We start from the raw sequence: 15000 nt of genomic DNA on the forward strand, positions 1-15000 counted from the left end.
TCTACTGTGAAAATGACATAACATTGTTTTGTAAATTGAATGGTCATAGAGTCTTGCGTATACATTTTTTTAGTGTAAGTCATGACATTCCTTTTCTGCTTGCTTCCAGGGAAGGGGGAAGACTCAGAAATAATGAGTGTTTTGGTGCTCCATGTGGTGCCAGTACTTTTGGTTGTGATTACTGCTATTCTTGTAATCATTTTCCTGCAACATGCACACAAGAGGAGAATGAGAGCCTATGCATCTGCTGCAGCTTCATCTGCCTTGCCATTACCTCATGCCATGTATAGAGATGAACTGAGGGCAACTGCTGCAGGGGACTCAACACTAAGGGTATGTATTTGTCATCAAGGCAATGTGATCCATTCATTTGTTGTTGTTATTATTATTATTATTATTATTATTATTATTATTATTATTATTATCATCATTATTATTATTATCATCATTATTATTATTATCATCATTATTATTATTATCATCATTATTATTATTATCATCATTATTATTATTATCATCATTATTATTATTATCATCATTATCATTAATATTATTATTTATATTATTGTTATTATTTCCATTATTTTTTATACCACTTCCCTCCCAGTACCTTGCTCGTTATTGTCGTGGTAGGGCTTAGGAGACAAAGACTAGAGCCCAATGTACGGATTGTCCCTACCTTGGACTTCAGCCCTCGCTTCAACTAATTTTGTTTGGTCTTTTCTTCTCCTCCATTCCTCTTTTGTATCTTCTTCATCTCCATCTTCTGTCCCATTCCTAAGGTGTGAGAGCCATGCTGAAAGGATGAAAGATTGGCTTTATGTCAGTCATGAATGGCCTCTTGGAGCCATAGACACAGTATTCCCTTGGTTAATTGCCTAGATCTTATCCCATATAGGGCCCTGAGGGGTTGACCGTTTCTTTTCCCCATTTTATTCAGGCTCACCATGTCCAATAATGAAGATTTCTTATCTTTAATAAGGGCATTAAGGCTTACCCCTTCATTAAGTAGCCTATCTGATCTCGATTTTGATGGTTTTCCGACGCCTTTAACCATGCCTCTGACTACTGATTCTAAAACCCCTCGACGTTTACTGACAAGTCTATCCATTTTGAATCACCCACCCAAGTTATTACTCAACCTCCAGAATGCACCCCTTCCTCTCTCCCAATATTCTCTTCTCCATCTCCTACTGCACAGACTTCTTCAATGGCTACCCCCTCTTCCCTTATTACTACTCTTCATCCTTACTGTTCGCCCCCCCACTGAACTACTCCACACCACACCACCCCATCTTTCATGCACCCTTATCCTTCTACTGCTTCTCCCTCTGCAAACCCTTTGAGTACTCTCTTTGGCCAGGCCAAGGGGGATCCATTCTTTGTGATCCCCCCCCCTCCCCCAAGGCTCCCTTCTCTTTCAACAGTGCCTCCAAAAAAAAGTAGGTAAAGTTACCTTTTGCAGTCACTCTGATTGTTCATGACTTATCACAGTTACATCAGAATCCCAAATTCATGGACTATCTATCCTAGCTGACCTTACTGGCAAGCCCATCCCTGCTGAACCTTACCTCTCTCTTAATACTTGTACTGGAACTGTTTCTATCCTGACTGATTATCCCATGTATGACAAGAATTGGTCAGATATGAAAATTACATACTTACCTATCTTACTGATTATGATGCAGTAGCAGTACAGTCCTACGCTATTCCTCCAAGAGGCAAACATAAGTCCCATATCAATATTGCCAACATTAGCTTCCGTAGACATGACATACCCCTTGAAGTTTATGTTGGTGGATTGTCCTACCATGTCTGATCATATCGATCCCTTCTTAGTCAATGTCAGAAATATTGCTCTTTTGGCCACCCAGCCAAACACTGTCCCTTCACAGCCCGCTGCCCTCTATATGCCCAACCTGGTCATGACTGTTCAAATGGCCCTGCTCAGTCCTGTACATGTGCCAACTGTGGTGACTCCCATAACAAATTTTAACGGAGCTGCCCTGCCTATACACACGAATGTGAGGTTGCAGTTCTCAGATTCAAACTAGGCCTCACCCTACGTAAGACTAGACAGGAAGCACAATGACGTGGTTTTTCTCTCCTTACCTATTCCAAAACAGTCCTTTGCTCAGTACCTTCCCTATCTCCACAAGATGTTTCTGCATCTCCCCCAGTATCTCTTCCCTCTACCCTGAACCATCCTAGCTCTACTCTCCCTGTCTGCCAATCAAATCCCTTATCCATTCTAAATCTAGATACTCCAATTTCTACCACTTTTCCGATACCTACCTCTTCTCCCCCTCACTTTACGCATTGCACCAGAACCCAAACATTCTACTCCATCTTCGCCTTCTCATACACTCCTTTTCCTCTGCTCCTCGAACATCTACCTCCTTTTCTTCTTCTCACAAGAGATCCTTCATTTTTCAGACCTCCCTACGCAATCCCCTCCAGAAACTCTTAAAGACATCCAAAAATTGCTAGACATGACCCAAGAAAATGTTCTGCTCCCTCATCCAGCCTCCAATCCCTCTATTCCTAGTCCCACTACATTCAAAGTATTTGCCGATATCCATCCTCCGCCTCGGCAGGTTCCCCCTACTCCTCTTCCTCCTACTCTTTCCCAACAAACCCCATCCTCTCCTTCTCCATGTACACTATTCCCTTTTTGTTCTCCATTATCCTTCCCTCTCTCACCTGGATACTCATGGGAATCTCTTCTGTTGCAGCAGTGTCCTCCTCCAGATTCCTCCTCTCTTGACGCTCTTCCTGATACTTCACCCCCTTCCCCAGTCCCTTTATCTAATCCCCAAGACTCTTCTCCTGCTACTTCTCTTGATTATTTAATAACAGCTTTTTTACCAGTTTTTCATTAAAGGAATGTTACTATAGCTTCCCCAGCAAGAGATACACCCCATTCCATCCAGTCACCCTATACCCTTAACCCTTTCATTTATTAATGTCTGATTTACATCATTTTCATCCCCTCTTTACCCTTTTCCTTATCAGATTATCCTATAACACTGTAACCTTTGACATTTAACACTCTGTACTAATTGTTAACTCATTTACCCTTACGACCACAATACTTTACCGAAGTACTATATGACCTTAGATGTCTAGCACATTTATTTGTTTAAACTATGAACCATTAACCACTTAATACCACTTCTATGTAACCACTGAAAGAAATTTGTTTTTTTCAGGAAATCTTTAATGACTCCATAACTTCAGGAAGTGGCTCAGGTTTACCTTTGCTTATCCAACGTACTCTTGCCAAACAAATCTGGCTTGCAGAAGTTATTGGAAAGGTAATGTACTTGCCAAATTATATATGCACATAAACCTATTCAAGGGTAAGGATTCTCATATCATAGACTACTTTCTTTTGACTAACTTGTCAAGTTTTCATGAATGTAAATAAAGAAAATTCCTGTTAATGTTTTTGAAAGCAGATTGTATTGACCATATTGTAAAGGCCAAAAAAATGGTACAAACTATACTTGTGACATACTAAAGAATTTTATTCTATAACATGATTTAGTTGTGCATCTGAATTGAATTGTTTATTATTACTATTGTAGCTGTTTTTTTCTATTCTACTACTAGTACTACTATACTATGCTGTACTACACACCCTTTCGTTAGTCATAGACAACATATACCATTCATCATCATTTGCTGTCTAAGCCATAAGCTGATAGCAGCTCTCAATGAAATATATAGCACAATAAAAGAATGCTCTACTGCCTTGAATTCTGCAGTTAATTTTGTAAGGCAAATATTCATGTATGCAATTGTGAGCTAGCCTGAGGAAAGAATATGAAAAGTAAGGAAGAGAGGGTATTGTTAATAAGTTGAAACATAAAATCATTGGGACATTGGTTATACTACTTTTTACTTACTACTCATTTTCACAACTGTGAAATCAGTAGTCGCTATAATGAACATTTATCATGATTGCCGTGGCCGTTATAAAAGGAAAACAAAGACTATAGTGGACATAAGGTAGTTTTTCAAAGGAAAAGTTTTGCAACTGTACCTCCTACCATTTAATCATGATCAGCTTGACCAAGTGACAAGTGGTAAGAGGCTGTTTGCACCACCACTAACCAAAGACATAGAGAATCGAACTATATAAACTTGTCTATCACACATTCTGGTATTAATGTGATTAATAGTCTTTGAGAAATATTACTATGAATTGATGAGAATATCTACTTGAGAAGAAGCAAAAACATATACTCAAATAATAGTCAAATTATATTCATTATCAGTTGTGCTGTAGCACTGCCAGTAAGCCAGGCTCTTTTTGACTACTCCTCTACTACTACTCTATTTTACTACTCTATTCTACTCTACTCTACTGTACCACTTCTGTACTACTACTACTATACTCTACTGCTATTATTACTCTACTACTATTACTACTTTACTCTCCTACTACTCTACTCAACTACTATTCTACTCTCCTACTACTCTACTCTACTCTACTACTTTTCTACTCTACTACTTTTCTACTCTACTACTTTTCTACTCTCCTACTATTCTACTCTTCTAGTACTCTACTACTACTCTGCTCTACTACTGCTCGACTCTCCTACTTTTCTATGCAACTATTACTCTGCTACTACTCATCTCTCCCACTGCTCTACTCTCCTGCTACTCTACTCTACTTCTCTACTATACACTCCTACTACTCTATTCTACTATTACTTTACTTCTACTCTATTTCTACTTCTACTTCTACTACTCTACTATTACTACTACTACTACTACTACTACTACTACTACTACTACTACTACTACTATTACTTCTGCTACTACTTCTGCTACTACTACTACTACTACTACTACTACTACTACTACTACTACTACTACTACTACTACTACTACTACTACTACTACTACTACTACTACTACTACTACTGCTACTGCTACTACTACTACAACTTCTACTACTACTTCTACTACTACTTCTACTACTACTTCTACTACTATTTTTACTACTACTACTACTACTACTACTACTACTACTACTACTATTGTTATGATTGATTTAAATTTCCTTTTTTTTTCTAGGGTCGTTATGGTGAGGTATGGCTTGGTATATGGCAGGGAGAGAGTGTTGCTGTCAAGATCTTTTTCTCACGTGATGAAGCATCGTGGGCAAGAGAAACTGAAATCTATAGGTGAGAATCATGTGATCATGGTATGTTAAATGATTGAAATAAAAGTTCTTTTGTACATTTTAGTATACATATTAGTGTAAATGGGTTTGATGTATTTACTAGCCACAGTAATATATGTATAGATATTTTATTTTATATGTATTTTGATTCTACTTTTATTATCATCATCATCATCATCCCTTTTATGCATTGATGACTTCACAAGTGCTTAGTCACCAGGTATTCAGTTAGTAGGCTAGCTTGACCTCATCATTTTATTTTGTTCTTTTAAGTTTTGGGGGAAAAGTTTTTATTTTTAATACAATTATTATTAATGTTATCTTTTTGAACCTGGGATGGCATGTCTACTGTGATGGCTCCACAAGTTCATAGTCACCAAGGAGTTAACCCAATCCCGACGGGTCATTTTCCGATGCGCGCGACCCTTTCCCCGGGTAGTATTCGCAGCGGCCTGGGCGTTGCTGCCGGGGACCCGTGCCATATCCCTATGGCGCGCGACCGCTCACGCGCAATACCAGCATTCCTTGCCTTTTCTTTGTATCACTAAGATTTTTTTTTGTTTTTTTTTTGTTATTATTTCCTAAGGTATATATTTGCTATGTTTTCCTAAAAGTCAAGTATGTATGACAGTTTTTTCGTAGTATAGACTCCACAGTTGATAATTATTCGCCTTTACTCTGAATAAAGTAAGCAGTTTGATGTATGATCGTATTTATAACCATAGTTTTTTTTTTGTTGAATTTCCTTATTCATTTTTTTAGGTTATCATATAAACTATCCAAGTTTTCACACGAGGTCTATATTATTACTTCATGAGCAAGATATAGCTTTCAATTTCTCTTCTCAGTGTAGTTTTATAAGTACGTTATCACATCTTATACGTAATACGCATATTTTTTTTATTTTTTATTCCTGTTGTAAGTTATTTTTGGGAGTCGTATTTGTTCAATATCATTGGATCAAGTCCTGTAAAGAAGCTTTCTTTCTTTTTTTTCTTTTTCCTTCTTTCTTTTCTTCATTCTTTTCAGTGTTTCAATATTTTATGTTATATCAAGATTATTTTCTTGAGTATTCTTTTCATATTGGTGTGTAAAGAAATAGTGTGGTATATGAGGATATAGAAAGTTTTTTTTCACATTTCGTATTTTATTTACGAAAGTAAAATATATACAATATGTACAAGGTCGTGGCGTGAGGAGGATCACCTAGACGTAGATGCGTTCAGAGTGTGATATTCCTCAAAGCAGGAAGTCCGACAGAGAGAAACATCACACCCTGAACACATCATCTTGGTCATCCTCCTCACGCCACGAGAGTAGCACAGTTTGCACCGACGGTATCGGTCGTGAGGCGTCGAAATCTGGCAATGGATACCCTGAAGAGCCGGAGCAGGGCGCGGAGAGCGGGAGCGGGAGCGGGACCGGGACCGTGACCGCGACCTGACCTCTCTACCATCGCGACTCCCCAGCTGCATGAGACCTTCAGACAGCCTTTTCCTGAAGATCAGCTGAGTCAATCGCCCTCCGAGCACCTTGTGCAAGGAGAAGGCGTTGACGACTGTCATATCAACAAGGTTGAACAAAACCTTCTTGTACCACTTGAGGGACTTGCGAGTGCTCGGGTACGATACAGCCAGCTGATCACTGTTATCGACCCCCTTCATCCCACAGTTGTAGTCTACGACTACCTTGGGTTTGATCCTTTCAAACCCACTGCGGGACCGGGTGGCGACCATCTCGCTTTTGTGGACAGTCGACAGCAACGTCACTACACGCCTGTCGCGCCATTGCAGGCACAACATGCCTGTAGGCGTGCTGCGACTGTCCACCTGTCCGCGGGCTTTTACCTGCAGATCAGTGGGCATGAACTTGCGATTGGTACGTACTGTACCAATCGCGTTCGTGCGCCTGCTCTGCAGGTAATGAAAAAGGGTAGGCGAAGTATACCAGTTATCGGTATACAGATCATACCCTTTATCAAATAAGCCCGCTGCGCCCATCAAGTGAATGACAGCCCTCTGGGATGCGGGTATGTCGCTTCTGTCCCTGCCCGTGTAAATTTCGAAGGCGCATATGTAACCGTTGCTCGGGCCTTCACTGGCCGCGAGCTTGTAGACCTTCACCCCAAAGCGCGAGCGCTTGCTGGGGTTATAGGTCACGGCTACAAAGCGCCCCCGAAATTTCCAGAGACTCTCGTCGACTGTAATCCTCCTGGGAGGAGTAAAGACCGACGAGAACTGACGCTGGAGAATTTCGATAGCTGGCCGCAACTTCCACAGGCGGTCATCGGGGGGATGACTCCCCTCGTTGTCCACCACGTGGAGGTAGCGGCTCAACTGATCGAAACGATCCCGCGTCATAGTCACTGGGAACAGGGGACTGTGGTAGAACAGGTCGGTCGACCAGTAACTCCTCTGCTCGGGCTTTTGGTTTATCCCCATGGCCATCCTGAGGCCGATGAAGACACCAAGCTCCGAGACAGAGGTGTCTACCCAGTCCTTCATATGAGAAGAACTGGGCCCTGGCTTTTGACGGTGGTACCTGGAAAGATAGAAATGCAAAAATTAGTCATTGTACACAATGTAATCATTATATATTCACATAATATATATATTATATATTCAATTTGACAAAAATATGTAAATGAAACAAAAAATTACGTGAACTTACCGGTTTGTCTCGCGGACGATCATATCCATGAGTTCTTCGGTGAAGAACAAGGAGAAAAGTTCCAGCGGGCTGGAGTCAGAGTCCACCCCGGGGGTGTTGACCCCAGGCTGGGCCCTGAAACCATACCTTGTGGGTACATTCTCCTTCTTCCTCCACCGGAACCCAGGCTGTCCTGGAGAATTCCGCTCCCGCAACCGCCGAGCGTAAGCAGACAGCGGCTCATCCTCATCTAGACTCGTGTCGTGAGACACGTAATCTAGATCGGAATCATCGCCGCTGTCGCTACCGAGGTCGCTGTCGCTGCTGTCCTCGATGAGGACCCGACCCCTTGGCACGAACCTCTCGCCGGATTCATCATCCGACGAGTCGTCGTAAAAGCTCAAGGGGCCAGCCGAGGTGGAAGGCTGAGGGTCATCGGGAGAGACAGCAGCGGCAGCGGACGAAGTGCGCGTGTTCCGAGGCATCTTCAGGGTATTCAAGGCAGACGTAGACTGAATAGGCCTGCCTACCACACCTCTATATATTACCTTCGTCAACCAATCAGATTGCGCCATTTCCCTGGTTCTCGAACAATCCACCGGGTTCGATAACAATCCACCGGCAAGCAAACTACCTCGCGCCCCGTTCCCTCGTTCAACTACCATTAGCCTCGTTTGCGGTGATTTTCTCTTTTCTTTTCTCTTTTTCTTCATTTTCTATTTGCTATCCATTGCTTTGATATTAGTCTCATTGCTGTTTTTTTTTTTTTTTTTTTTTACACACACACACACACACACACACACACACACACACACACACACACACACACACACACACAAACACACACGCGAGCGAACGCTCGCACACACACGCGCACGCATATACGCAAGCGAATAGTACTGCTTCATACACATGCTGAATCACACACACGCGAGCGCGCGAGCACACACATATATACGCACGCGAATACTATTGCTGCATACACACACGCGCGTGAGCACGCACACACATAAACACACACGCGTGAGCGCGCACACGCACACATACGCACGCGAATACTATTGCTGCATACACACGCTGAATTACACACACGCGCGCGAGCACGCACACGCACAAACACACGTGCGAGCGCGCACATGCACACATATATACGCACGCGAATACTATTGCTGCATACACGCACGCTGAATCACACACACACACGTGAGCGCGCGAGAGCGCATACGCACGCGAATACTATTGCTGCATACACACACGCTGGGTCACACACAAACACGCGCGAGCGCGCACACGCATACATATATGCGCACACAAATACTATTGCTGCATACACACACGCTGAATCATATACAGATGCGCGCGCGCACGCCCACGCACACATATATACGCACGCGAATAGTAATGCATACACGCGCTCGCGGGCGCCGAATCACGCCGCGACCGACCTGTTTCGCGAGTCGCGGGCCGATTGTCAACGTAATTTTTCAGACGCTTGCCTCTGAAGCCAGAGTACGTCTTATGTAAGAAAATGATCATATTTATAAAAAAACTAATCCATCAATGTTTCAGTATCATAAAAAGAATATTTTACCGTATTTGCAAAAAAAAGATCATGGCATGGCCATACATGCCACCGGAAAATGGGAGTGGCGAATTATGGCATGTATGTACATGCCACCCGGCATATGGCCTCGGCATGCCATGGCATGTACGTACATGCCACCCGGCGGGAATGGGTTAATTACTAGTCCTGTCTCACCCATTTACTCTTCTCCTTGAAAGATTGTTTTATTTTTTCTTGCTAAATGTACTGTAATAACATTATGATTATCATATTTTCAGTGATTAGTAACAGCATCAATATCAATAGCCATAGATTTTTAGAATTTAACCCACTTGCGGGTGTCTGCCGGAGCAGTTTCCTGGTCTCACCCGCATGCTGATTTTGAAGCCGCCTGGAAAATATTATTTTCGGTTTGAAAATATACCGTCGCTAGTGGGTTAAAGAATGTAGAAATCAGTTGAGCACTCATGGAGCCATCTGTATGGAACAAAATTTGCACACCAAAAATAAAAAAGTATATATATGTATATATATACCTAGGACTGTATATGCAGGTTGATATTAACCTAATGATTGTTAGCAATAATAGTAATAGATGTAAGAACTTTTCTTATCAAAAATTCAGATTAGGCAAGATCAGGTTGGCCTAGTAAACTTCTCGGATAAACAGAATATTAAAATTAAAACCACAGTGGACAGAACATTTATACATGCACTCCATGCATCAACAGGTTAAAACTTCACTTTCCAGAGATTTAGTTAAACTTTGATTTGCAGCTCTATATTTTGCTTTTTGATTCAGGGTTCAGAGAGTAGAGAACATTGTCTGCTATTTGATCAGTTTATGTGTGATTTTTATATCCAATCTTAAATTTTCCCTCTCTAAAAATTTATACACAGTCCCCTACAATTACTTACATGATGCAAACATAGGCAAAAAGTAATGGGTTAAATGGTATTGACTTCATGAATGGACAGTAGTCAAAGATGATTTTGAGAGTAAAGGTCAAATGTATTGAATGAACAATAACAAAGATTTCGTTCCCCTCCCCCAGCACTGTGCTGCTCCGTCACGAGAACATCCTTGGCTTCTATGGATCGGACATGACATCTCGTGGGGCATGTACTCAACTCTGGCTGGTCACTCATTATCATCCTCGTGGCTCTCTGCACGACTACCTGAATATTCATACCTTGGACCACACATCACTGATTAACATTGCCCTCTCAGCCATCAATGGACTCCTTCATTTGCATACGGAAATATTTGGTACACAAGGAAAACCAGCCATTGCCCATAGAGATATCAAAACAAAGAACATTTTGGTAAAGGTGAGTTTACCAGGACTAGAAAATGTGTTTGTAAGTTAGTTTTTATGTAGCAGTTCATTATGTGTATTATTTATTAATTAATTTATTTATTTTATGTGCACCTTATAACTGACACTTCATTGAAAGACCCAAGTATTAAAGCAACCCTTTCATTTACAGCTGAATGGGACATGTGTGATTGCCGACTTTGGACTTGCTGTAATGCACACTCAAACTACAGGGGAGATCAACATAGGCAATAATCCCAGAGTAGGGACAAAGCGCTACATGAGCCCTGAAGTTTTGAATGAATCGTGAGTTTTCTTTCCTTTTTGTTAAAATATGATGCCTGTAAATGTATCAGAGCAAAGATAAACATATATTCAGTTATCAATACATGAAGAAATATGAACTCTATTTTGTATGAGGGATTACGACATATATATTGATATGAATGTCCTTTTTTAAAACTTTTGAATTGATTTTGAGTAATTGCATCCCATCGCTTTCTTTACATTTAGGATTAACATGACTGTGTTCGAGTCCTTCCGTAAAGTGGACATCTATGCTCTTGGCTTGGTTCTGTGGGAAGTTTGCCGAAGATGCATATCCAATGGAATCATAGATGAGTACAAGCCTCCTTTCTATGATGTCGTTCCCAATGACCCAAGCTTTGATGACATGAAGAAGGTGGTGTGTGTGGATCAATATCGACCCGTCATCCCCAATAGGTGGACAAGTGATCCAGTAAGTGAATGGAGATGACTATGTTGGTGTGGAATGTTCCTTGTCCAGTTTTATGGAAAGGGTTTATACATACACTTCTGATTTTTGCAATTTGCAAGAGCCTCAAGATTTTGTTTTGTTTTCTAGTGTTCTTTTGGTTTTCTTCCTAAGAGTTGATCACTAATAGATGATGATAATTAGAATATGTATATATATTTATCAATATATTTTTTTCAGGTATTGACAGGAATGTCTAAGATCATCCGTGAATGTTGGCATCAGAACCCTAGTGTTCGACTGACAGCCCTCAGAGTCAAGAAATCGTTGGTTAAGTTGGCACAAGAAGAGACGAAAATCAAACTGGAATTTGACTGTTGACACAAGAACATTTGTCATTCAAAGTTCAAATTGTATATGAGTGAATGGGTAAATGTGAACTCATTGTGTTGCTGGTTCCAGCACAGTGCAGCTGGCTTTGTTAGGTGAAAATATGTATTGCTAAAGAGTATCAAAATGGACTGTTGTTACTACATGTTATTTAATACTCAAGTATAGTTAAGCAAATTAGGTATTGCTGCAGTGCTAAATGTAAGATTATGTAAAACAGAAAATAATGGGCAAAATTTAATTTTAGCCACATCATTTAGAATGGTGAATGTATTTTGTAAACATCCCTAATACTTAGGATTTTTTTTTTTTCATCTTTGCAGGTTTCAATCCATATAGCAGGTGAAAGTACAATATAGTTCAGCAGCTGACTGTAAACCACAATGAATTTACAAATTTATTGTATATTCAGGACTATGCCTTTCAAAAATTAACAATTCTTTATCATTTGCAATAAGGGTAATAATGATAAATATGATAATAATGATAAAAATATTTGATCTGTAGGGTTAACCAACAAGATTTAGATACAGTATGTATCTCATTTCTATCTTATTTCATTTTCAGAATTTTGTAAACATTTTTACTTATTACTGTTATTAACTTACAAATAACACCACAACTGCTGCTGCTGTTGCTGTTACTACAATAACACCTACTATGTCCTTATTCCCAATCATTTACTTTTGATATTCCCTGTTTTTCTTAGTTTCTTCTTTTTCCTGTTAATTTTCTTTCTTATTATATATATCGTTTTGAGCAATCCATAATTCAAAATGATAATGTTATCAGCATCATTGATTTTTTTTTATTATTATTATTAATATTATTATTATAAGGGCACTAAACACGTTTTTAGTTGGATGTTTACTTAAGTATATGCCCGCTGGAGTTGTGTAGTTTAGTTTTTGTAGAAGTTGTGGAATACAAATGAAAACTATATACAGTATTGGCTCTGAGAGCAATGAGATTACTGATCTTGTTCATGAATGTTACTTAAGAGTAGCATAGATGAGTGTCGAAGACAGTATAGAACTATATTGGCTGAGTGTGGTGATATAGTGAGATATTCTCTCTCTCTCTCTCTCTCTCTCTCTCTCTCTCTCTCTCTCTCTCTCTCTCTCTCTCTCTCTCTCTCTCTCTCTCTCTCTCTCTCTCTCTCTCTCTCTCTCTCTCTCATATTTTTGGTGGTGTTCATTGCCAATTATGTATCTGAAAAAGGAGGAGATATTGTGGTCAGCTTTTTACTTTTTTCAGGATTGAGAGAAGGACCCATAAAGTGATGTAATACTTAGTACAATTATACGAATAATTTGTTGATTAGGATACAGTGTGCCTATAGAATAAACATCAGGTCATAGAATTAGTAGATACTTCTTTTTTTATGGTATTTCTTCCCTTTATTCTTCTTCCATTTCTTTTTTATTATATTTTTTACTCTTTTATGTTTGTTCTTGTTTTCTCCACCATCTTTTTTTTTAAGCTGTGAGGACACCTACGTCATGATTTATAGTTTCTTTGAAAGAAGCATACTTTGCCTTTTGTCAGTTTTTTTGTTTGTTTTTTTTCCTCTCCATCAGTCTTTCTTTGTTTCTTTCTATGACAGCCTATGATTGAGGATGCTTTTAAACTGTTCTGCCTGCCTGGTACTTTTTTTTCTTACCTTTTGTTAGGAATAAAGGTCCATGAGCATCTGTCCTCTTTTCTGTATGCTTTTTTCACCAGTTCTCTTTATTATCAATGGTGTCATTATCATCACCATCCTTACCATTATCATGATCACTCTTGCATCATCATCATCAACACCATCATCATCATCATCACCATCACCATCATAATCATTATTTTTATCATATTATTATCATTCTCCTCATAATCATCATCATTATTATTGTGCTTCTCAGTTTTTCTCTCTTCACCATTTTACTCTTAATTTTTTAATTCCTCTTTTTTTTTTTTTTTTTTTTTTTTTTTTTTTTTTTTTTTTTTTGCATCAATCCAGCATGGAGAAATATAGAATTTGCCATATGCTCTTCAGACAACAGGGTGTTACTGCCAATAGCTACACTACCTGTTTTCATTGAACACAAGCGAGACTGGATGCTCCTGTCCATGAAGCATTGCACAATATATTCTCAGTGAACTACCAGAGACACTTAACTTGGCAGTTGATGTCCACAGGGTCTAATGCGACTCATCGACGTGAAAGTCCTTGTACAGCTTGTGCTTCCCCAGTGCCTGCAACACGCCGCCCATTACCATATAATCTTGACAGATGTGTAGAGTGTATGAAGTCTGTTTGTTTTGATAGATGTACTTGAAACTTTTTTGAATTGCTTCATAGCCAAATAGTAGTTACCAAAGCATAAGTAGTGAAAATATTTTGTAAAACATAGGTAGTATGTTAGCAAGATTTCATGATTGTTTTGCCAATGTAATGTTGACGAAGTATGAAATTTATATGTCCATTACTTGTTTAGTTAAAGCGTTTATTGCATAAACAAAAATTGATGTCAAAAGCTGGTCAGACATTTTTTGAAGCACAAAACAATTTGTTACATCTTGTATGGCCCAAGGTTTTGTTATAAAAAAAACTGGCATAAACATTCAAAATAGCATTACATCCAGGGAAGAAGACAATTCCGTTTTATTTTTTCTGGGGGCTCCAAAGGGTTAGTATGGAGATATTTATGTGAAATTTAATTCCAGTGTATGCTTACCATTTTATACTTTGCAATCAGATGTGTCACCATAAGGATGGTATGATGGTGACTTGACTCCTTTGTTACTTGGTAAAACATTCATGTTGTATTTTAGACCAAGTTAAAGAATAACTTGATAAAAACACTTTTATTGTAATCAAGATGACATTGCAAGCTCTTGGAGATGGCATTTTTTCAAGAATTTTATTGCATGATGTCATTAATCAATTCATATACAGTAGATAACAAATGTGTGATGCTAACAAACTAAACTAATGGTAAGAATAGCATTTTTCTCATTTATTTGTTAATAATAGAGATAATGTTATGAAAGGTCTTTCTTGAATTATCAGTGAAAGTAATAGACTTAGAAATGGAATGTGAACTTTGGTTTTAGTTTGTAAAGTGTTTGTGGTTTGCTGGTAATTTAGAAATTTAGATAACTTGATTAACTTGATGAATTA

General features: G+C 39.2%; 2 protein-coding genes across 2 annotated transcripts in view; one reads left to right on the forward strand and one right to left on the reverse strand.

Moving 5' to 3' along the window:
* The window catches only part of sax (type I BMP receptor saxophone), a 19963-nt gene extending 8005 nt beyond the window's left edge, over nt 1–11958 (forward strand). Inside the window, exons 5-11 of the mRNA XM_070132966.1 lie at nt 110–333; nt 3213–3317; nt 5089–5198; nt 10466–10742; nt 10902–11035; nt 11243–11468; nt 11685–11958. Of these exons, the coding sequence (XP_069989067.1) occupies nt 110–333; nt 3213–3317; nt 5089–5198; nt 10466–10742; nt 10902–11035; nt 11243–11468; nt 11685–11825 (1217 nt within the window). The 3' untranslated portion in view covers nt 11826–11958. The remainder of the gene's footprint in view (nt 1–109; nt 334–3212; nt 3318–5088; nt 5199–10465; nt 10743–10901; nt 11036–11242; nt 11469–11684) is intronic.
* Nucleotides 6283–8617, reverse strand: LOC113812958 (piggyBac transposable element-derived protein 4). Its single transcript, XM_027364896.2, has 2 exons — nt 7868–8617; nt 6283–7738 (listed from the first exon to the last, which is right to left on the reverse strand). Exons 1-2 carry the CDS (start codon nt 8557–8559, stop codon nt 6400–6402), a joined length of 2031 nt encoding a protein of 676 aa, XP_027220697.2. The 5' UTR covers nt 8560–8617; the 3' UTR covers nt 6283–6399.
* Nucleotides 11959–15000: the final 3042 nt, after the last annotated feature.

This window comes from Penaeus vannamei, chromosome 18 (genome assembly GCF_042767895.1).
Source record: "Penaeus vannamei isolate JL-2024 chromosome 18, ASM4276789v1, whole genome shotgun sequence".
Classification (NCBI taxonomy): Eukaryota; Metazoa; Arthropoda; class Malacostraca; order Decapoda; family Penaeidae; genus Penaeus; species Penaeus vannamei.